We start from the raw sequence: 25,834 nt of genomic DNA on the forward strand, positions 1-25,834 counted from the left end.
AAGTGGAAGATGGAGTAATAGGAATACGAATAGGAATACGAATGGGAATAGGAAAAGAATCCAAGGGTAGAATGAAAAGCAGATCCCCCCAACTGCCCACTATTACCTTACCTTATTGATAAATGTTAGTACAAAATGTTGACTGTTAAAATTGTTGATAATGTTGATTAGGTGCACCAAATTGTCTTGTCTTGTCCTGTCCACTCCAAGAAAAACATAAAAAGAAAGATGCAAGTATCTAATAGAAAGGGTGTTCCTTATGGCTGGTTCAAGCAACGTAAAGCAAAGGCAAATGAATCCCATACTGGCTTATTAATCAACACACGTCATTAGAATCATGATTTCATTGGCTTAGGCTAACATAGATATAAAACCAAAACTAAGCTGAGCAAACTGAAACTGAAAATGAAAAAGAAAAAGCAGTGTTGGTAGCATTGGTCACAGTGTATGATTGTGAATATTTCATTCCTTGGGTTAAAACTTTAACAAATAGTAGTGCTGAACGAATGTTATAGTATGAAACAGATGAACTACTGTTGATCATTCACAATCCTAACTCACCATTATTAGACTAGGGCTTTGCGTAGGGCTTACTCAAATATATATATTATATTGTAGTATCATTTCATTTGTGGGGTACACCTCCAATCAAATCTGTATTTTAATCCTCACCACCCACCTTCCTGTAAGATGATCATTGAAGGCCAATTTTTGAAATAATTGACACGTAATAAAAATCATGCATTAATATATAGTAAGAAACCATCAAATTAAAGGATGAGTTTGTCCTCCATATATTATTAATTACCTTATATTTATTAATTATTCAAATTATAATGTAAATGTTTAATGTATCATTTTTTTAATTATATAAAATTTTGCATTTTATAATTTAGGAATTTAGATTTATTGGTAGAATATTGTACTCTTAATTGTATTTACCAAGGCTATATTGGCTTTTTCAATTGTATTAAATTTATTTTTTTGTTAAGCAATGAAATATTTACCAATATGTTTTAACTACAATGCTGTAATTTTCTTTTGAAAAGTATTGTGAGAATAAAATTTAAAAAATTCTCACAATTAAAATATTCCTAAATGTAATTAACTAATTAATACTTAAAAGTTAAAATATGGATATACCTTTTAGGAGATTGAGAGCTCAAATAACACAATAAAATTATATTTATAATTCGTCAAATACCTTACAATACATGAATTTTAACTAAAATTCATAAATTAAACCTATTTAATAATTTCATAAACACCAAGTAAATACAGAATAAAACAATAAAAAGTCAGTGTTGACCAAAGATGAAATTAAAATTTTAAAACAATTAATTAAATAAAATTCTATTTTCCATTTAATTATAGATCCTATTTGATATGAAATAAAATTTCTTGTACTAATTTAACAAATCATTGTTAAAATTACATCAACTACATTTAACACTTGATTTCATCTTTCTTCGATTTGGAAACAAAAAAGGAATAGATTAGTACCTAATTCCCCATTGATGATGTGTTTCTACACTAACTTCATTGCCTTCTTAAACACTTCATAATTTAAGTTTCTTTTGATAAAGAGACATTTGATCCAGCAGTTTGGAATTAGTCTTTACATCCCCTTATATAATTTGAAACCCACATAGAAAATAATGATAAGCGATTAAACTGTAAATGTGTGTATATATATAAATCAAGAGAACAAAATAGTGATTAGGTGGGTAAAATGAGCTACCGTTTATTAGGAGGTTATAATGTCTAAAAATAATTACATTTATATTTATATAACGTTTCGGACTTCGTTAGAAATCTAATAAGTTGGTTGTTTTTTTTTTTAGAGAAAACAGAAAAGATACTATGCTCAATTATGAGAAAATGACAAATATCTCCCAATTAATCTCAATGGCTCTTTCAGGAGCTCATTTTATATAATATATAAATAGATTATATATATAGGACAACAATTTAAAAAACTTCATTTATTTTATTTTATTTGCTCCATCAAGAAGCAACAACAGCAATACACCATAATAACATTCAATTCCGGACCATAAACATTGTGTTTCTATTTATGCTAGTTTTAGCCAAAAGATTGGTCTAACTATTAGCTTCCCGTAAGACATGAATAATTTTGACATAATAAATCAATGTAATACAATGATTAATAATAACTTTGAAAGTTTCATCATATTTCCAAAGTCGAGGAAGTGATTCAGAACACCATGAAATAACAACACTGAAGTCTGACTCAACAATTAGATTATGACAATTCAACCACTTGCTCTTTATAAAAATCTCCCATGCAAATTTAATGGCATCAAGCTTAGCTAAATAAGCATCGCGGCAACAAAGAGGTCCGGAGAATAGAGCAATCCTCTTACCCGATTCATCTCTAAGAACACCACCGCAATTAGCCTGATGCAAAGATTCTCTCGAGGCATTGCAAAAGGCTTAATTTATTGCGTCCCCAATTATATATATATATATCACCGATAGCTCTAAAAGTAATATACATATTACTATGAATAGTTCAATCACATAAAGTTTAGTACAAATTAAAAAATATATATTTACTTCTATATGAACAACAATAATAACATATTTTGGAGTTTGAAACCTTTGCATTTAGCATCAACTGATGTGATACAACAACACTAAGCTTCCTTTGAATGCAATCGGGTTTCAGTGTGTTGACTTTTTTAAACTAAAAAAAATTACAACTGAAATCTAGGCTGGAGCCTTTTGGTCCAGTAAAAATTTAGCAACTCCAATTACTTTTTCTTTTCCTCTTTTACTCGTATATTAGTTCTTTTCTTTCTTATTCTAGAGTTGCTTCATTATTTTATCTTTCAATAATATTTTATTTTTCTAAGGGCTCAATAATTTCAATAATCTTTCAAAATGATTTGAGCCCCTATAATTAAATATATGATTAATTTTGAAATATTAAATAAAATAAAATTTTGAATTTTTTTGGAGTTTTAATTCATTTTTAATTATTTATTATTAAAATTATTATTAAAATCATTTATTAATTTTGTAAATGTTAAATAATTTTAAAAACTTCTATTATATATCATTTTTAATCTAATGTCCTTAATAGTCATTTTCGTTTCTTACCTCACTGCTATAACTGCGTTTGAATCTAAACACACACTCCACCATTGTTTCTAATCTTACTGCTACATTACCTAATCTCATCGTTACAGTAATTAATCTCACCGCCGCCGCTATTTTTAATCTCATCAGAAGTAAACACACTGTCCATCCAAACTAAATCAAAATCTATTTTCAAATAAACGTAAAAGCCTTGAACAACTTTTAACTTGGATATGAGTGTGAATAACATGGATGGATTAAAAAAGCATTGTAATAGCCCAAATTTGCCCGGCCCAAATCAGAAGGAAATAAACAAAAAAAAAACAAAAACAACAACAACAAATAAAAAATAGTCCATTTTAAATGTCTATTTACAAACTGTTAACCAATTACAGGCCCAACTCTACCCTAACCCAAAATACATTAGCAATACCCAAACCCGAATAACCCAACACTAGACCCAAACACTAGCCCAACTCGAAGTGGCCCATCTACTTGAAACATTCAGAAACCCTAGGGTTTCTGGAACAATTTGCGCCGCAGGCAGGTCAGGCTCCTCCCGCACGTGCACCACCATGCCTCCTAGCCACGCGCGCCTCCGTACGGCCACCTCCGTATCTCCAGGCTGGCCGAATACCTGAAAAAAAAAACAACACACGGAAGCAGCAGCAAATAGGAAAAGAATAGAATAGGGGAACCCTTTTTTTTATTCTCATTATTTTTCTGTAAATCGGGCTATAAGAAGATCGATTCGAACACTGTAACGGATTTACGCATTCAGAATACAAAGATCGAAATACTAAAAGGTGATTTGAGGATTCTTTTTCTTGGGCATTCGCAGATTGTTTTTTTTTTTATTTTCTTTTTTCTCTTCATTTTTTTTATTTTTGTACACTACTGAGTTTTTGTTAAAGGGAGAAACATCAATAAAAAAAGGGATAGAAGTTACCTGGTGGCGAGATTCGAGCCTTCTTTGTCGTCATCGGAGACCAGGCTTGGATCAGAGAACGCTTGAGCGTCCTTAGTGCGCAAAACAGTGCAGAGGGTGTCTGTTCTCCTTAGGTTTTCAGAAATGAAATAATCTTTTAGGGTTTTGGTCTTTAAATCCGGAGATGAAACGCGGCCGTTTGGAGTCAATGCGATGGCTCTGAAACGGCGTCGTTTTGAAGACCCGATCCGAACGGTGACCCGACCCGGGAAGGATCTGTGCACTATGGATCGTTTGGGTTTATTTATTCAACAAGTCCCTCAGTGTTTAATAAATTTATAATTTGGTTTCTTTTTTTATTTGTAATTTATACCTTGAGTTTAATTTTGTATTCATTTAGATCCGAATTTAAATGACGTCATTTTTGTGATTGACTTGGATTGTTATGATGTTTGTGTTTAATTACTGATTGAGTCCTTCAAAGTCGAAATGGATTTCATTTTAGTACTAATTAAGTTTTTTTAAATTCAATAATATTTTAAACACAAATTAATCATATTTTCATCTTAAAACTTAATACTATATTTATTTTCAATAGTGTTTAAATTTATTATGGTTTAGAACATAGTAAATTTTTATTTTAGTTTGTATTTTTTGTTTTAAATGCATTACATATTAATATTTTAAGTCTATTGTATTTTCTATTTACTTTATTTTATATACTATTATTTTAATTTTGTTTAAGATTGGATTTAAAATTTGTTGGTCATGGTTCTTGATTTTAAAAATGTTTATGCATTTAATTTTGCCTTCAAATTCTTTCAAATGAAGTAATTTTATTTATTCATTATTTTTTTCATTATTTTAATATACATATATATGTGTACAAAATTTATTATAATTTGTAACTTATAAAATTTTATTCTATGTTTTAAAATTTTTATTCATTTAGATTATTTTGGTTGGTTATTTGTGATTAAATTATTTTTGTATTAATTATTCTTATTTTGTTATTTGTAAGATTGATTATTAGTTGATTTGATTATAAATGTTAATGCATTATATATGTGTGTGCTCCAAATTGTAGAATTAGTTTGTCATTCATCATTTACTTTGTATATTGTTATTCAATTATATTGTTTGTAAGAATTACATTTCATTAAGACATTACAATTGTTTTATTTCAAAGTTCCTAAAAAAGGAGGCTTGGTGTTTAATAATTATTGAGAGAATTGTGCCCTAACTTACTGGGCTTCAATTCTTCTCGATGAATTCGTATCATCAAGTATCCACTTTATTTAGACCATGCATTTTTTAAAATAAAATTCTTTAGATTTCAAAATATTGGATCCTAATTTACTGGGTACGATATTTTGTTATCTCGTTTTTAAAATAAAGGTAGTATTTGATGTTTAAGAATTTTGAGAAACCGAACCCTAACTTACTGGATTCTAATTTCTCGATTGACTTAAATCATCAAATATCCTTTTTAAAACGTGTTAATTTTTTTAGAAAGGGACAAACTTAATTTCGAGGATTCGACATGTTACACTCTAACTTACTGAGTGTGACAATTCATTCTTTTGAAATAAGAGAGCTTTATAATCCAATTCAAGATAAAAGGATCGTATTTTAAAATCTTTTCAAAATCTCGACATTAAGATATTAAACAATCAATTCAGTACCAATTTTGGGCATCACGAGGGCGGCAACCCTTCCTCAAGCGTAATCGACTCCCGAACCTGTTTTCTCAAAATGCGCAGACCTAAAATTATTTTCAAGGTGGCCTGATCACACCTCAATAAAAGATCGGTGGTGACTCCCAATTTTCATTTTTAAGTCGACAATTAATTTTTGTTTTTCCAAAAAAATGGTTTCGACAGCTTGGCGACTCCACTGGGGACACCAAGAGAGTCAGGTCGTAAATTTGATTGTTTGTCTTATTGTCGAAAATTAAAAATTTGATTTGAAAAATTACGATGTTCTCTTTGCATTTGTTTACATGATTACTGTAAATTGAATTTTATGTTTTGTCATCATATTGCATGAAGGCTATTTTTGTCTTAGCCCTCTAAGTGGGAGTGAGAAGCTACTCATTCGTGAGGTTTTCACCTTCGTGCAGGATAGTGGATCACTTTCGGGATATATCCATACCTATGTCTTCGTGAGATCTTCATCTCCGTGCAGCCATAGGGAAATGTATTCCCCTGAACCGAACTCAGTCTGTATGAGCCTATAATGGGTGAAGATCGAGGAATTTACTGGTTCGGGTACCTTAACTCTAGAACCAAACCTTATATAGCTAACTTAGGAGACCAACCTGGTTAGAATTATACCAACCTCTAGCGATTTCCCGGATAGGTGCTTAATTTTCTTATACTTGCTTTAAATTGTTGTGGTGTAATACTGACTTGTTTGTGTTTGTTGATATGTTGCATGTCATTGCATATTTCAAGGAGTGTTGATTCAAGTTCAGTTACCAAATTAGAAAATTGTCATGGCAAATGATTTTCTTGATAAAGTGGAAGATAATGCCATTGTCCGTATATGGTCAGAGAAAGTGCAATTGGAAAAGGGAGACAGTCTAGCTAAGGATCATGTGTCAGAGCTTTAGGACTACACTCGTATTAGTGTGACGTAAAATAGCCTTCAGGAGTTAAGTGAGATTTGGGATCGGTGGGATGATGAAACCAAGCAATTATTGTACTCTAATTATGGGGACTTGCCGTACTTACTTAACATCAGGGTGGATGAATGACTGTTTCGTGCTCTCGCTCAATATTGGAATCCTGCATATAGTTGTTTTATTTTTCAGAATGTAGATTTGGTGCCTACAGTAGAGGAATATACGGCTTTACTGCACTGCCCTAGGCTTCAGGTTGATAAAGCATATTCCAAAGCCGCATATGTCCCAGCATTTTGGAAGAAATTAATGAGTATTACGGGAATAAGCGAACAATGGATCACGGCCAGGATTAAACAGAAGGGCGAGTGTAAATGTATCCCATGGAGGAATTTGTGGGACTTGATCCTAGCACATCCTGATGGAAAAAAAGAAGGTTTATGTGTTTGCTTTGAGAATCTACGGGTTAGTGATTTTCCCTAGGGCACTCGGGCATGTTGACAAAGCTGTTTCAGATCTTTTTGATCGGTTGGGTAAAGGGGTCACACCTGTTCCTGCGATTTTGGCTGAAACGTTTAGATCTTTGAATGCATGTAGGCGAGCTGGTGAAGGCAGATTTATAGGTTGTGCGCAACTGTTGATAGCTTGGTTCCCTAGTCATTTCTGGAAGGTTGACAAAGTTTCGTATCGGGTTTTCTCTGAGCATTACTCCCCGTTAAAGGAGATAGTGGCTACCCCCAGAATAGACGATATATCAGAAGAAAATTGGATAGCAATCCTGCAAAATCTTCAAGAGGATGATGTGGAATGGAGAGCTCCTTGGTTGATTCCTGATGGATTTACCGTTGTAGAAGCTTTGACTGGGTTCCGTTGCTTGGGATTTAGGGAGCCGTCGGATATGCACCTTTGCTGGTCCTAAGGCAATACAATTCAAGACAGTTTGTGCCGGCAACGTATGGTTTAGCTCAATGTGAGTTCTCGTACTGAGGAGACAATTACAAGAAAAAGGTGAAGAAAATTTCTCAGGCTTGGAATTAGGTTCATAGGATGAAAAGGCTAGCTATGGGTTCGATGATAACTCCAGAGTATGGTGAGTGGCGACGTAAAAGGATTAATGATAACATCCCGGAGTTAAACTTGGAGAGTGTTCGACCAATGGAAGAGTATCTGATACGAGATCAAAGGCCTGACAAATGCGTTCCAAACTAAATGAGACCATTCAAGAATTTGTTAGTAAGGCCTTAGATGTGTACGTGAAAGAACAAGAAAATCAAGATTCACTTTCTTATTTTCAAGAAAATCAAGAAACCGAATCTTGGCCCAATTTTACTGTTTGGAGCGATTTTAAGAATCGAGAAAATCAAGATTTCAAATCTTAGAAATATTGGTCCAAGAAACTGAATCTTGCAGCCAAAGCGCATTGGATCTCCGTTACGAGCATCAACGACCCAATTTCGGTAGGAGATAGATCACAAGCCCAAATTCTTGAAGGCGAGGCCCAATGAGAAGATTCCAGGCCCAATCAAGAAGCCCACCCATACTTAATTGAAAATCAGGCCAAATTGTCAAAGTGGCCCAATTCTTAAAGTTTTATTTTTTTAATACTTAGTTTAAATTTTTATGTAAATATTCAGTCTAAGAGGCCCAATTAAAAGCCCTTGGCCAAATTTCCATTTAAATATTAAAGTAATTAGGAGTTTTTTGTTTTTAGTTTTCTAATTAGATTAGGAAAACACTTGAGAGGCCTATATAAAGGCTTGGCCAGCCACCTTGTTATTAACTTCTCAAATATATCAAAAATTTCAGATTTGTCTAAGTGCAGAATTCTCTTTGAGTTTTTCTCCAAGAATTCTCTCTTGGGTTTTCTTTAGAGGTTGTTTTAATAATCTTTTGATTGTGGGAGCCATCTTCAGCCTTCTTGCCATTGATATTCTTTGGAGGGGAGATTAGAGCCGTTTGAAGGGAGTTGTGAGATCTTTCGGGATTTCAAGGCTTCTTAGGACTTATCTTTAATTTCTTGCTGTCAATTCTTTCTTTATTTCTGCTTGTGCCGAATCTTTATCTAATTTATTTGTTGTTTTTATTGTGTTTCCAGCCTTTTTTCTATCTTAAAGAATCAACCAAAAATCCCCAATTTCTAGGGTTCTTGCCGATTCATCCATACTCTTTTTGGGTGAAATTAGATTGTCGCAATTTGGGGAAAACTATCTTGGTGTTCAATTGGGTAGAATCGCAACCTCCTTTAGGGTTTCAAGAACCCTTATTAACACTTATTTCTATTCTCAATTTGACTCTTTGCTGATTTGGGGATTTTATTTCAGATCTGGAAATTCAAAGTTCTAATCTTTTAATTTTCTATTTCATTTCAGATTTGATTGTTTAGAGCTTTCGTAGGAGTTTCCCGTGACTTGACGACTCGATCTTGGTCTGCGCGCAACCCTATATTAGCATTTGGAGATTATAAAACAAGATTTTGAAAAGAGGAATTTAGAACTTGAAAAGAAAATAGAGCGGTTGGAAGAAGAGAAGATGCATTTGAGGCCAGACGTCGACGTCCAAAAATTAGAAGCTGAAAAATTAAAGAAGGGGAAGAATAAAGTAGAGGAGGATCTCGATAGCTTAAAGACGGACTACAAGAGGTTACGAGTATCAATGAGAACTGCCGGGCTGGGAAAGACTTCAGAGCAGTGGCGATAGGAGATCCAGGAAGAAAGAAGCAAAGCCGATCGGTGGGAAAGAAAGTCCTGGGAGACTCAAGTTCAGAAAGAGACCTTAAAGCGGCAGGTGTTAGAAACTCAAAACTATCAAGCGGACTTGAAAGCTAAAATAGCGGAACTCGAGAGATCACTTGCTGCGTATAGAAGTCGTAATTCTGTAGTGGAATTAAAGACAAGTCTGTGCAAGGTTGAAGAATTGAAAAAGAGGATAGAAGAATTTGAGTACACATTACAAGGCTGTAGACAATGGATCGAATCCTTGGAAGGAAACGAAGAGCGTTGGAGGGAGCAACTTTATCATTCGCAGAATCAAATTCAGAACAGGGATTACATTATGGGTAGAGCTATTGCTCAGGTTCGGGAGGTAGCTGATCATTTGTAAACAATGGCGATTCAGGCTGATGTTTTAAGTGTAAAATATGAACTAGAATCGGACCGGGGTCAGGAGTTAGCTTCATTGTTGAAAGAAGTTAGAGCTCTGAGCATTAGGGCAAAGTGATGTCTGTAATTCTTTTTATGTAAAGAAATTTTTTATCAATGAAGTTTTCTAAAAAGAAATTAAATCAGAATTGACGTTCTTTTTGCATTCATTTCATGTATCTGCATTACATGTCATCATATGCATTCAAGATTATTAAAAAGGGTTTTAATTGGTTAAAGTTGTGCTTCAGTTAATCTGGAAACCGGTACTAACTCATCAACCAAGCACCGCTACGGTACCCGTGCAAAATCAAAAAATATAGATCAAAGATTAGAAAATTTGGAGCGACTTCAAAAGGAAATGCAAGATCAGTTACAGATGCAAATGAATGAGTAATTGGAAAAAATTCAACAGGACATGATAGAAAAGATGCTGGAGTCTCAAAAGGACATGATGACTGAGCTGACGCAGTTATTAAAAGGAATAAATAAGAGGAAAAGCCCTATGATTAATGATGAAGAAGAAGACAAGACTGGACCCACCTATCCTCCAGGCTTTACGCCTCTGCAAGCGCAAGTTCAGACTGAGGTGCTGTCGTGTAGATCCTCTGTTTCAATAAGGCCTCAGCGGTTTCAAGCTGATATTCCAATACCGATGAACTCCCAAGCTGGATCAGGTTCTAACCCTGGTGAAAACCTAGTTAACCTTGCTGTCCCGGACTTCGATGAAGTAGCTGAGAAGGATAAAGAAAAGGAAGAATTGCCAAAATAGTTTGAGGAGAAATGGAAATGGATTGAAGAGAAGTTTAAGGCAATAGAAAACATTGAAAGTTATCGTGGAATAGATGTAAAAGATCTGAGTCTGATTCCGGATTTGGTACCTCCTTACAAGTTTAAGATGCCAGAATTTGATAAATATAGTGGGACCAGTTGCCCTGAAGCCCATATTACAATGTTCTGTAGGAGAATGACTGGGTACATTAACAATGACCAGCTGTTAATACATTGTTTTCAAGATACCTCATTGGGGTAGCGTCTAAATGGTATAACCAGTTGAGCCGGGCCAAAATCAGTACTTGGAGGGATTTGGCGCAGACTTTTATGAGATAGTACAGTCATGTATTTGAAATAATGCCTGGCAGAATTACTTTGCAGAACTTGGAAAAGAAATCAAACGAAAGTTTTAGACAATATGCACAGAGGTGGATAGAGATTGCAGTTCAAGTTCAGCTACCACTTTTAGAAAAAGAAATGACGATGCTTTTCATCAACACATTGAATGCGCCGTTTATCACGCACATGTTAGGAAGTGCCTTAAAGAGTTTCGCGGATATAATCATAATGGAAAAATGATTGAACATGCTATTAAAAGTGGAAAAATAGATGGTGGGGAGAATAATCGAAGGCCAGCTTCAAAAAACAGAGAAGGTGAAGTAAACAATGTGAACGCATACAGTAAATCAATTACAGTGAATCAACCAGGGAAGATGGTTACTAATCAACAAGGCTCATCGAAACAAGAATCGGCAATGAGGCAAAATACTGAGAAGCCCCAGTTTACTCCCATTCCAATGACATATAAAGAGCTGTATCAGAAGTTATTTAATGCACATGTTGTTGCTCCTCGTTACTTGAATCCTCTACAACCCCCGTATCCAAAATGGTATGACACGAACGCACAATGTGACTACCATGCGGGGATTTCAGGATACTCAATAAAAAATTGTACCGCTTTCAAGAAGGTTGTAGAAGAACTTATAAAATTGGGTGTTGTCAAATTTGATGACTCACCCAACACAGAAGGTCCATTGCCCAATCATGATGATAAGGGATTGAATATGTTGAGAAAAGGTATGGGGGAAGAAGGCAAGACTGACATCGCTAAAGTAAGAACTCCATTGAAGCGAGTATGGAAAGAGATGGCAAAAAGAGGGTTAGTTATTTCAGATTTGGAGGAAGGGTATGAGATGGGAAATTATTGTGAATTCCACCATAAAACAGGGCACGAAATCCAAGAATGTGAAGGATTCAGGGTTTTGGTTCAAAGCATGATGGATAACAAGCAGATGAGGTTCTATGAAGATGTGGAAGAAAGGAAGAGCATATGCGCGACAGAGTTGGGAACAGGGACCCCGAAAATAAATCATCTTATAGTCATTATCTCACGCCTTAAGAGTAATGAGGCTAGGGCTCAGGTAACACCAAAAATTGTAATCACGAAATCGTCAAGTTTCACATATAAGGATGACAAAATGGTCCCGTGGAATTACAGATGCAATGTGACAATCCCAGGAAAAGAAGTTGAGGGTAATATGGTAAAAGAATACCAAGAAAGGGGTTCTTATACACGTAATGGGAAGCGTTATGACACTCGAGCAGAATTGCCAAGAGAAAAGACTCCGACGGTGGAACAGAAAAAAGGGAAGGCGGTGGAATCTGAGCCATTGGTTAATGAACCAATAAAAGAAGAAGAAGCAAATGAGTTTTTGAAGTTTTTGAAACACAGTGAATACAGTGTTGTGGAGCAACTGCACAAACAACCGGCTTGCATTTCTGTATTAGCTTTGCTCCTAAGTTCAGAAGTACATCGAAGTACGCTGATGAAAGTACTAAATGAAACATATGTGGCCAAGGACATCTCAGTTAATAAATTGGATCGCTCTGTCAACAATATAAGTGCTGACAATTTTATCTTCTTTAATGATGATGAAATACCATCTGGAGGTAGGGGTTCTACTAAAGCTCTACACATTACTACCCGATGTCAGGGGACACATTACCGGGGGTTTTGATCAATAATGGATCCGCATTGAACGTATTGCCTTTGTCCACTCTTAATCGATTACCTGTGGACAGTTCACATATGAAACCCTGCTAGAATATAGTAAGGGCATTTGATGGAACCGAAAGAAGGGTTATAAGAAGAATTGAAATACCATTAAGAATTGGCCCAATTACTTATGAGGTGGACATTTTAGTAATGAATATTAAGCCTTCCTACAATTGTTTATTGGGGAGATTGTGGATACACTCGGCAAGGGCGGTACCTTCATCGTTACATCAGAAGGTGAAGCTAATATCAGAGGGTCGATTAGTAACAATAAGTGTGGAGGAGGATATTATCGCGATGGTAATGGGTGATGCACCTTATGTAGAGACAAATGATGAGGCAGTGGAATGTTCTTTCCGGTCCTTGGAATTTGTGAATGCAACGTTTATTGCTGAAGGAAACAGGATCCTAGTACCAAAGATATCCAAGACTACTGAGATGGGTCTGCAGTTGATGGTAGGAAGAGGAGCTTCGCCAGGGAAAGGGTTGGGAAAATACCTTCAAGGAAGGGTTGAAGCACCCATGCTGAAGGGAAAGTTTGATCATTTTGGCTTAGGTTACAAGCCATATATGAAACAAATGAGAAAAGAAGTGGAGAAAAAGGCAGGAGAGAAGAAGGGCACGTTTAAGCGAAGAGGAAGTCAAGTGGGAGCCTTTGACCTTCCCTCACATATCTAAATCCTTTGTGTTTACCCTACCTTCCCTCACATATCTAAATCCTTTGTGTTTACCCTAAGCGATGGGTGTCCAGAAGGGAAGGCATTGAAGAGATGTTGGAAAAATTTCATATCAATGCTATAGAGACAGCTGAAAGAAGGTCCTTGTTGGGGATTTGCCCTTACGAACCTGGGAGTGAGCTAAACAATTGGACTGCAGAATAAATACTTGTAGTCTTTAGAGCTTATTCAGAGTAATGTTCAAAACATTTTTGTTGTTTTTAGCCTAAGAATGATAAGAAATCCTTTGTGAAATAGGCTTAAGTCTGAATATCTTTATCCTAATAAAATACATCTTTACATTCATTTCGAGTAATTATTCTTTTATTCTTTCCAAGCGAGTAAATATTTTCTATTTGATTAATTGTCTTCCAAATATTTTTTTCATTTATAACCTGACCGTACAAATACTTATCCATAAATTTATACTTTTTTATATTCTTTGGTGTATTCCTATAGGTCCTTAGATATCAATGACATGAGTGATGGTGTTTCAAACACGGAGTCTCTTTTTGAACAAGACATGTGTTTAGAAGGATCTCATGACTTTGAAAATGACGAAGACTGTGGTGTATCTTCAGACTTGTTGAGAATAGTGGAACAAGAGGATAAACAAATCCTACCTCATAAGGAATCATTAGAAATTGTGAGCCTAGAGGAAGGAAAAGAGGTGAAAATCGGAATTGATATCACCGCAAAGACAAAATATAACCTCATTGAGTTACTCCGAGAGTTCAAAGATGTTTTCGCATGGTCCTACCAAGATATGCCAGGGCTAAATACTAGCATTGTGGTACATCGTTTACCTATAAAAGAGGATTGCAAACCAGTTCAGCAGAAGCTCAGAAGAATGAGACCTGATGTTGTGTTGAAAATAAAAGAGAAGGTCAAAAAGCAGTTTGATGCTGGGTTCTTACAGGAGGTTAAGTATTCAGAATGGGTAGGAAACATCGTCCCTGTTCCCAAAAAGGATGGAAAGGTACGAATGTGCGTGGATTATAGGGACCTGAATAAGACTAATCCAAAAGATAATTTTTCACTGCCGCACATTGACACTTTGGTAGATAACACAGCTGATTACTCATTATTTTCTTTCATGGACGACTTTTCTGGATACAAATAAATAAAGATGCATCCTGAGGACATGAGGAAAACCACATTCATTACCCTATGGGGAACGTTTTGTTACAAAGTAATGCCCTTTGGATTGAAGAATGCAGGAGCAACGTATCAAAGGGAAATGGTCACCCTGTTTCATGACATGATGCATAAAGAAATTGATATCTATGTTGATGATATGATTGCAAAATCTAGAACTGAAGAGGATTATCTCTGAGTCTTGAGGAAATTGTTCTTAAGATTGAGAAAATTTTAGCTTAAGCTCAATCCAGCAAAATGCATATTTGGAGCTAGATCAGGAAAATTGTTAGGCTTCATAAACAGTAGGAAGGGGATTGAGATTGACCTGGATAAAGTTAAAGCAATACGAGATTTGCCTCCTCCAAGCACCTAGAAAGAGGTCCGAGGTTTCCTTGGAAGGTTGAACTACATTGCCTGATTTATTTTACAATTGACTGAGAAATGCGATCTAGTGTTTCGCCTTCTGAAGAAACATAATCCGGAAGAATGAGATGAGGAATGTCAGAAAGCTTTTGACAAGATAAAAAAATACTTGGCTAATGCTCAAATACTATCACCGCCTAGTCCAGATAGGCCATTGATATTGTATCTAATGGTGTTTGACAGTTTCATGGGATGCGTCTTGGGCCAACATGACGAAACAGGAAAGAAAGAAAGAGCAATATACTATCTCAGCAAGAAATTCACTTATTGTGAAATGAGGTACTCGTCCATTGAAAAGTTATGTTGTGCTTTAATTTGGACAACTCGAAGACTAAAGAAATACATGTATCATACGACTTGGCTGATTTCAAAATTGGATCCTTTAAAATACATGATGGAATCAACTGCTTTAAATGGGAGAATGGCTAGATGGCAAGTTCTGCTCTTTGAATTTGACATAGTATATGTAAGTCAGAAGGCTATAAAAGGAAGTACAATAGCTGATTTTCTATCCAGCAGAGCCTTGGAAGACTATGAGCCTTTGAACTTTGATTTTCCAAATGAGGACTTATTGTATGTGGCAAACACTGAAGAAAACCCTCGAATAGACCACTTCTGGAAGTTAAATTTTGATGGAGCTTCAAATGCTATATGTAATGGAATTGGGGCAGTCTTGGTATCCCCAAGTGGAGATCATTACCCTGTTGCTAGCAAGTTGGACTTTGATTGCACAAATAACATGACAGAATATGAAGCATGTATTATGGGTATTCGTGCAGCCATTGAACGTAAAATCAAAGTGCTAAAAGTGTATGGAGATTCTGCATTGGTGATATACCAACTCAAAGGAGAATGGGAAACCAGAGACCCTAAGTTGATCAGTTATAAAGAACTGGTTCTTGAATTGATTGACGAGTTTGATGACATCACTTTCTGTTATCTCCCACGAGAGGAAAACCAGATGGCTGACGCGCTGGCTACTCTAGCCTCGATGATTAAGGTGAACAAGTTAGAAATCATGACGCCTATTCAGATGAGCATATATGAAGTTCCGGCTCATTGCTACAGTATTGAAGAAAAGGGAAAAGATGATCACTCTTGGTATCAGAGTATACTACAATATGTGAAGAATCGAAAATACCCTGATCAAGTGACAGAAAACGAAAAGAGAACGCTGAGAAAAATAGCCATTGAGTATGTCTTAGATGGGGAAGTGTTGTACAAAAGAGGGAAAGATCAGGTGCTGTTAAGATGTGTAGATGCCATGGAGGCTAGAAAGATCCTAGAGGAAGTCCATGAGGGCATTTGCGGAACCCATGCAAATGGCTTTACAATAGCCAGACAGATCATGAGATTTGGATACTATTGGTCTACTATGGAAGGGGACTGCATTAGCTATGCTAAGAAGTGTCATAAATGTCAGATTTATGGAGATAAGATACATATACCTCCCTCACCTCTGCACGCTATGACTGCTCCGTGGCCGTTCTCCATGTGGGACATGGATGTTATTGGGCCAATATCACCAAAGGCTTCGAATGGGCATCGTTTCATCTTTGTGGTCATTGATTACTTTACCAAATGGGTGGAAGCTGCTTCATATGCAAATGTCACGAAATCGGCAGTTAGTAAATTCTTGAAAAAGGAGATCATTTGTCGATATGGAATGCCTGAAAGAATCATATCTGACAATGCGTTGAATTTGAATAATAGCACAATAGCGGAGGTTTGTAGTCAGTTCAAGATCAATCACCATAACTCGTCCCCATATCACCCAAAAATGAATGGTGCAGTAGAGGCGGCAATAAGAATATTAAGAGAATTGTGGGAAAAATGACTGAAACCTACAAGGATTGGCATGAAAAGCTATCATTTGCTCTCTTAGCTTACCGAACATCTGTTAGGACCTTTACTGGGGCAACACCCTTTTCTCTAGTTTATAGGATGGAAGTTGTTTTGCCCATTGAAGTGGAGATTCCTTCTCTTCGGGTATTATTTGAATTAAAATTGGATGGGGCAGAATGGGTCAGTCTCGATATGACCAGTTGAACTTAATAGAAGGGAAAAGGTTGAGAGTCATCCAACATGGTCATATGTATCAAAAACGGATGATGCGAGCCTATAAAAAAATGTTTGTCCTAGAGAATTCCACGAAGGGGATTTGGTGTTGAAGAAAATTCTCCCTATACAAAAAGACTTTAGAGGAAAATGGATGCCAAATTGGGAGGGTCCTTATGTCGTAAAGAAGGCCTTTTCTGGTGGAGCTTTGATTCTAAGTGAGATGGATGGAAAAAACTTGCCAAATCCTGTAAACTCAGACTCAGTTAAGAAATACTTCATTTGAAGGAATGAGATCAAAGTGAAAACCCACAAAGGGCGCTTTGATTCCTAAAAAAAATGATGGTGAAAAAGTAAAAATGGAGAGGCTAAGGGGAAAACCCGCAAATGGCACCTTTGGCCAAAATGGGATTTGAGTTGAAAACCCGAAAATGATGGCTCAAATATTGATCAGAATGGGGCATGAAGTGTTTAAAGCAGCTTGTATCTTGATCAGATTGGGGCGTGTGGCAATCTTGCTATGCCTGAATCAATAGGAAGGGATAGGCGACATCTTGGGGCATCGACAAAGTACTGTAGATCTCCTAAACACATGTCAAACTCAAAATGACCTTTAGAAAGTTTGTACAGAGAAGTTCGAGTTACGATATCTGGGGTACCCAATTCTCCTATTATTTATATTGAATTTTTTGTTCTTGGAATACTTCTTTTCTTTTCCAAGATATACATTCCCAATCAATTTCTTTATTATCCTTCTTTACTATTTGTGATAATTTATTCATTCTGAGTTATGCCCAGAACTAACTTTATCCTTATCCATTGCTATGACCATTTTTGCAAGTGTGTTGCATTGGAATAATGATTTATGGACTAATAAAACTTTTATAAAGGAAGTTTTGCATATTACTCTAAAAAGTTTCTAAATAATATAAGAACCTGAAACAGGACTATTGTTTAGAACACACCAGGTTTAAAGGTTAGAAATTTAAGAAGGAAAAGTCTAAATTTAGACTTTCTCTTTGGATTTTGTTGTCAAATGCATTGATTGAACAAAATGATAAGATGACGGGTTAATGATAAAGCTTAAATAAACAAGCAAACGATGATCATCAGACAATAGGAAGAGGTTACCTCGGAGAAGAGAGTCTTCTTTTGCGCATAAGTCTTTGGTACAACACCTTGGAAATGGTGTAAAGGGACCAGAAAGATTAAGATCCGGTATCCTTAAATTGTGATAGGGAAGGATTGAGGAAAAACCACATATTGCTACCCTTAGATTGCAGTGGGAGAATGATGGCACAAATTGTGTGCCCTAATAGATTAAACTTTAAGGTTTACAGTGGGGGCAACCTGACTAAATGTTTTCAGAAAAGTCGGTCAAGCGAGAAGGCGTTGTAGCACGTCAGTCACAAAGCCTTAATAAATTTCGATTAATGACAACCTAAGCGGGATCATTCTTGAAAAAATAAAACTCCGCATTCATGCAAACACTATTCACATGTCTAGTTAGGATCATTTGATTCATTTTGATCATGCCATCCTAATCATTAGGCATAATTAGGTTCATTATGCAGGTCATGTTCCCCAGAGAACAGATCTGGGAAATTACAAATCTTGTCTCCCTAAGTAATAGCGGAGCAGATCGAAGATGGAAAATCTCATCTTCAAGTGTAAGGAAACAGATTTAAGCCACAAATCTTATCTTCCTGAGATTACAGCGGAGCACATAGAAGCTAGTAATCCTATCTCCCTGAGATTACAGTGGAGCGAATTAAAATAAATGATCTTATCTCTCTGAAGTTACAGTAGAGTAGATCGCATCAAATTGAAGCCAGAAATCTTATCTCCCTGAAATTACAGCAGAGCAGATTGAAGCCAGTAATCCTATCTCCCTGAGATTACAGTGGAGCAGATTAAAATAAATGATCTTATCTCTCTGAAGTTACAGTAGAGTAGATCGCATCAGATTGAAGCCAGAAATCTTATTTCCCTGAGATTACAGTGGAGCAAATTGAAGCCAGTAATCCTATCTCCCTGAGATTACAGTGGAGTGGATTAAAATAAAGGATCTTATCTCTCTAAAGTTACAATAGAGTAGATCGCATCAGATTGAAGCCAGAAATCTTATCTCCCTGAGATTACAGCGGAGCAGATTGAAGCTAGTAATCCTATCTCCCTGATATTACAGTGGAGTGGATTAAAATAAAGGAAAAGAACAGAATAGGGGAACCCTTTTTTTATTCTCATTATTTTTCTGTAAATCGGGCTATAAGAAGACCGATTCGAACACTATAACGGATTTACGCATTCAAAATACAAAGATCGAAATACTAAAAGGTGATTTGAGGATTCTTTTTCTTGGGCATTCGCAGATTGTTTTTTTTATTTTCTTTTTTCTCTTCATTTTTTTTATTTTTGTACACTATCGAGTTTTTGTTAAAGGGAGAAACATCAATAAAAAAAGGGATAAAAGTTACCTGGTGGCGAGATTCGAGCCTTCTCCGTCGTCATCGGAGACCAGGCTTGGATCGGAGAACACTTGAGCGCCCTTGGTGCGCAGAACGGCGCAGAGGGTGTCTGTTCTCCTTAGGTTTTCAGAAATGAAATAATCTTTTAAGGTTTTGGTCTTTAAATACGGAGATGAAACGCGGCCGTTTGGAGTCAATGCGATGGCTCTGAAACGGCGTCGTTTTGAAGACCCGATCCGAACGGTGACCCGACCCGGGAAGGATCCGCGCACTATGGATCATTTGGGTTTATTTATTCAACAAGTCCCTCCGTGTTTAATAAATTTATAATTTGGTTTCTTTTTTATTTGTAATTTATACCTTGAGTTTAATTTTGTATTCATTTAGATCCGAATTTAAATGACGTCGTTTCTGTGATTGACTTGGATTGTTATGATGTTTGTGTTTAATTACTGATTGAGTCCTTCAAAGTCGAAATGGATTTCATTTTAGTACGAATTAGGTTTTTTTAAATTCAATAATATTTTAAACACAAATTAATCATATTTTCATCTTAAAACTTAATACTATATTTATTTTCAATAGTGTTTAAATTTATTATGGTTTAGAACATAGTAAATTTTTATTTTAGTTTGGATTTTGTGTTTTAAATGCATTACATATTAATATTTTAAGTCTATTGTATTTTCTATTTACTTTATTTTATATACTATTATTTTAATTTTGTTCAAGATTGGATTTAAAATTTGTTGGTCATGGTTCTTGATTTTAAAAATGTTTATGCATTTAATTTTGCTTTCAAATTCTTTCAAATGAAGTAATTTTTATTTATTCATTATTTTTTTCATTATTTTAATATACATATATATGTGTACAAAATTTATTATAATTTGTAACTTATAAAATTTTATTCTATGTTTTAAAATTTTTATTCATTTAGATTATTTTGGTTGGTTTACTTGTGATTAAATTATTTTTGTATTGATTATTCTCATTTTGATATTTGTAAGATTGATTATTAGTTGATTTGATTATAAATGTTAATGCATTATATATGTGTGTGCTCCAAATTGTAGAATTAGTTTGCCATTCATCATTTACTTTGTATATTGTTATTCAATTATATTGTTTGTAAGAATTACATTTCATTAAGACATTACAATTGTTTTATTTCAAAGTTCCTAAAAAAAGAGGCTTGGTGTTTAATAATTATCGAGAGAATTGTGCCCTAACTTATTGGGCTTCAATTCTTCTCGATGAATTCGTATCATCAAGTATCCACTTTATTTAGACCATGCATTTTTTAAAATAAAATTCTTTAGATTTCAAAATATTGGATCCTAATTTACTGGATACGATATTTTGTTATCTCGTTTTTAAAATAAAGGTAGTATTTGATGTTTAAGAATTTTGAGAAACCGAACCCTAACTTACTGGATTCTAATTTCTCGATTGACTTAAATCATCAAATATCCTTTTTAAAACGTGTTAAATTTTTTAGAAAGGGACAAACTTAATTTCGAGGATTCGAAATGTTACACTCTAACTTACTGAGTGTGACAATTTATTCCTTTGAAATAAGAGAGCTTTATAATCCAATTCAAGATAAAATGATCGTATTTTAAAATCTTTTCAAAATCTTGACATTAAGATATTAAACAATTAATTCGGTACCAATTTTAGGCGTCACGAGGGCGGCAACCCTTCCTCATGCGTAATCAACTCCCGAACCTGTTTTCTCAAAATGCGCAGACCTAAAATTATTTTTAAGGTGATCTGATCACACCTAAATAAAAGATCGGCGGCGACTCCCAATTTTCATTTTTAAGTTGACAACTAATTTTTATTTTTTCAAAAAAATGGTTTCGAGAAGCATCATTATAGCATTCCTATAGCTAAGAGTAAGTTATGATTGGATGAATAACAAAATAGTCAAATTGGAAAAATGCTTTTTTAATATAACAAATGTTGTGACATCATTAAAAATAAAATTAATTAAATTTAATACTTAATTGAATAATTGGCTCTCAAACTATATTCTTTGTAAAACTTAAGTATTTAATTTTTTAAATTATTAATTAAATTATAATTTCATAGCTAAAGTTAGCTTTTATTGTTAAAAAAATTAGAGTGAATCAAAATGTGACATATGATACTCTTATTTATTTATTTATTTTTTAAAATTTTAATTAATTAATTAATTAATTTTTCTTTCACGTCTTTTCCCCATTATTTCTTCTTCGCCACAATCACCATACTAATCCCAAGCATTAAACCTATCAAATGTTTTGACAGAAGAGAGGAGAAAAAATGGAGCGGGAGAGAAGGGATTATTTTATTTTCGTTTAATTAGATCTTAATGCTTTGTGGTTTTCTAATTTAAATCTTTAACTCAAATAAAGAGCGTAATTTAAGAGTTAATTTTAATTTTTCTAATATATCTTGGCTGTCATCATCTAATAAAATATGAATCCTAATTTTAACCATAATAAAACAGTCCAAGTCAAAGTCAAAAGAAAAAACATACCTTATTGCTAACTTACGCTGGAAAGCGCATTAAGCCCCGCCAAGCGCCAACATCCTAACAATATTTTCTCCCTCTTTGTCCATTTCTTCCCTACTTTTCAAAGTTTTCTCCTTTCTCCTTTCAACTTTCAACTTTCAACTTTCAACTTTCACCTTTTTCCTTTTTTTTTCTATTCATTTGCTTTGGTGAGGACTGAGCAACCACTGACTTTCCCTTCCTCAGACAAAAGACATGACAGATAAATCGCGATAGATTGATAGAGTTATGATATGAGTGAAAGTTAAAAAGGAAAAAAAATCATGATAATGGAATGGGAAGATCAAGAGAATCAAAACCAGAGAGAGATTTTGAATGTAAATGTGAATAATGGTGGAGTAATGTATGTCAAAGTGATGACCGATGAACAGTTGGAGACTCTCAGAGAGCAAATTGCTGTTTATGCCGCCATTTGTGAGCAGCTCGTTGAGATGCATAAGAACCTCACTGCCCAGCAAGATCTCGCAGGCCTCTCCCTTTCTTTTCCCCTTATATCGTTATATGCATGTCATGCTCAAACTTTTTTCATGGCGTCTTTCATTTTTGGCTTCTCTCATCTCATATCATGGCCTTTTCTCTTCCTTTTTGTCATTTTCTAAAATGGATATTGCTGGTTTCCGAGGGTCCTTTCTTTTTTGTTTTTTGCCCCATGGGTCTTGTGTTTCTAAGTGAAGTGATGATGGAATCGCTATGGCATTGGCTTTGGCTGCACACTTTTTTTTTCTTCTGTTTTTAGCCTTTTGGTTTCATTCATCGTCTTTTCTTCCTACGTACTATTGAAATTAATTACTTTTGCTCCAAAATTGAATGAAATTGCTGAATGATTTCAGGGTCCTCTATACAAATTAACACTGCTTTTTCCATTATTAAATGTTTGGTTCAGTTGGGTCAATTTCATGTACTGATTTGGGTGCTTTATTCTCTTCCTCTGCCTCGTTATTGCTTATCCTATATATAATTCCTCCCTTCCAGTGCTGAATGAGTTAAATACCAATTTAATGCTTATCTGTTTCCCGATTACCAATATATATATCGGTCTAATACACACATTCAATCAGACAACATTCCAAGTTGAACCGGGTTTGGCGCTTAAACAGAGTCGAACCCAAGCCTTATTACCAATAGTAGTCTTTTCCTTCTTTGTGACAACTTTAATATCAGAACAATGCTTTATCAAATAATTTAGGTTGCCAATGATTGATTCTTATAATACTCCTCCAACAGACCACATGCTTGTTGGCTCTTTCTTCCTGTGTTGGCTTACAATTGATGGCACCATTGGAAGTGTTGTACATGAATATGTTGTTATGAGAGTTAGGATGTAGTGAGTTCTGTCTCTGTTGATCTTGTCGGATTTGTTTAGCCTTTATAACCATTATGAATTATTAGGAGCTGATGATAATGCAGTTTAACTTGGATATCTTGAAATGGTTTTTTGTGACTGAATATTTGATTTTCTAAGACTCAATGTTTGGCTATTGAAAAACTAAAAGAAAAGGAAACAATCATCTGTCTTGCAGGTGGTAGGCTGGGGAGCCTGTATTGTGACCCGTTAATGACATCTGCTGGTCACAAAATTACTGCTAGACAGCGGTGGACACCAACTCCAGTGCAGCTTCAGATTCTGGAACGAATCTTTGATCAGGGGACTGGAACTCCAAGCAAGCAAAAGATCCAAGAGATAACCTCAGAACTGAGCCAGCATGGCCAAATTTCTGAAACAAATGTCTATAACTGGTTTCAAAATAGACGGGCTCGGTCTAAAAGGAAGCAACTGGGGTCATCATCCAACAATGCTGAATCAGAACTAGAGACAGAAGTCGAGTCACCGAATGAAAAGAAGACGAAGCCCGAGAATCTTCTCTCTGGGCAGAACCCTGCACCAAGGGCTGAAGATCTCTGTTTCCAGAACCCTGAGATAACCTCTGAACTGCATTTCTTGGGTGTAATGTCCAATCCAACTACATTCAACGGTTAGAATATTAACTTCTCCTTATCGCTATGTAAATTGAAAACGTTTTGATGCTAGTAGGAGGATCCTAAAATTTCTGAAATGTAATGAAGGAAAAATCCACTTGCAAAGATGGTTTGTGATAGCATTCTCGTTTCAGGATGTGTGTTAGAATAGATAATTCAGCAAATCTAAATGATGCTGCAGTTATTATATACTCGAGGCTTCATGGCAGGCCTTCCACTCTATAGTTAAAACCAATCATTCTTCCAGCAGAAAAGATATCTCAATATGTTGTCTGCAGGTGCTAGGTTGTAATTGTATTTCAGGAGTCCAAAATACCAGTTATCTTATTACAGCCCTATTTAATTGACGCAGGAGATGAACATCTGTCTGGAAAAATGGGAATGCCTGGGAGCTACAACATTTATGACCAGGCAGGTGACTACGGCATGGCAGGGTGAGACATGACAGCCAGGTTCTGCACACATGCCATCCGAGACTCGGGTTGGTGGACTAGGCTCGACTGTGGCTCGGTTTAATCATGGAACCATAGCATGCTTAACATAGTAAAGCTAATACTTGTAGTATGAACGTGAAATGAGGCAGTTAAGTTGGAAATAGACTTCCTAGTATGAATTATGAATATTAGTGTGCCATTGTGCTTTGACTTTTTCTTTTTGGTTGTTTTGTTAATAGAAGGAACTACATGAATGTTTTGGCAAGTTGTTCATTAAATTATATGATCATGCTTGATTTTGTTGGAGTTGGTGATTCTTTGGTTTGATTTTGATAGTTAAAACTTTGGACGTGTAACATATGTTGGTTGGGTAATGTAGTGTGTGGGTGAGTCATTGCAATCACAAGCTTAACTCCATTGCATGTAGTATTAGTCTAGAATGAATGTTCATCTTAATCAATTTCTCTCCGATCAAAAAAATTCTTATATAAATGCTTGCAAAAAAGAAACCTATGCAAACAAGTGAATTATCAAACAAGAAATAAGAAAGTGAATTATCAAACAGGATAAGAAGTTGAGGGTTGGTTGATTCCTCAGAAAAAGTATACGAAGTGTTATTTGTTGGGAGTTGATAGATATTTCTATACACGTGCGATATTGTATTCACAAGGTATTTATGCTTTGTTTTGGCCTTAAAATTTTGTCCTTCAATTTTATGGAGAGTCTAGGTGGTTGAATATGAAGCAAGTTCACAAAGTGGGGCACCTCTTAATGCCCAAAAAGGCAAAGCTATGGAAACCGAAAACCAAAGAGTTTAGGCTTAATAAGGCTCAAACTCCTAACTTATAGCATATAGACAAGACTTGTCAATTGAGAGTAGGATCAATCTAGGTCGGTCAACTTGAGTTTTAAAAAGTTTGAATTATTTTGAGTTCGAGGCATTGAGGGTTTTAGAGTCGAGTCATTGAGGGTTATAGTTTTTTCATGTTCAACCATTTGAGCTTAATTTAATATATGCATTATTTTAGATTGAACCATTTTAGATGCCAAGTTATTTGTATTTTATACTCACATTTTTTTGATTTGACGGTAAAAGTAAATAAAGTTTAATTTCTTAATTTTAAAATAAAATTATATCTAAGTTAAACAAGTTATTTGATTGATTTATATTTATTATAAAGTTAGTGGTTATCATAAATAATTTTTGAAATAAAATATAATAAGTTATTGTAAATTTAAATTAACTAATAATATATCAAACCATAGATTTTTTTTCCAACACTAACCACTTTTTCCTCAAGTTTTATTTATTCTCTTACTCTATAGAATTTTTGCAAAATTGATGTTTAATCTTTCAATACTTTCATGTTGGTCACTTAATTTGGTAACAATTATATTTTTACCTTTCGTGCTTTATCGATTAATCTCTAAA

The 25,834-nt window shown here is 34.9% G+C and overlaps 1 protein-coding gene across 1 annotated transcript; it reads left to right on the forward strand.

The window, feature by feature from the left end:
• Window positions 1-22,037: 22,037 nt before the first annotated feature.
• On the forward strand, window positions 22,038-24,708 carry LOC107955082 (WUSCHEL-related homeobox 13). Its single transcript, XM_016890793.2, has 3 exons — window positions 22,038-22,459; window positions 23,512-23,964; window positions 24,321-24,708. The coding sequence occupies exons 1-3, from the start codon at window positions 22,255-22,257 to the stop codon at window positions 24,404-24,406; spliced, it is 744 nt and encodes a 247-aa protein (XP_016746282.1). The 5' UTR covers window positions 22,038-22,254; the 3' UTR covers window positions 24,407-24,708.
• The last annotated feature ends 1,126 nt before the right edge of the window (window positions 24,709-25,834 follow it).

This window comes from Gossypium hirsutum, chromosome D07, assembly GCF_007990345.1.
Source record: "Gossypium hirsutum isolate 1008001.06 chromosome D07, Gossypium_hirsutum_v2.1, whole genome shotgun sequence".
Taxonomy (NCBI): Eukaryota; Viridiplantae; Streptophyta; class Magnoliopsida; order Malvales; family Malvaceae; genus Gossypium; species Gossypium hirsutum.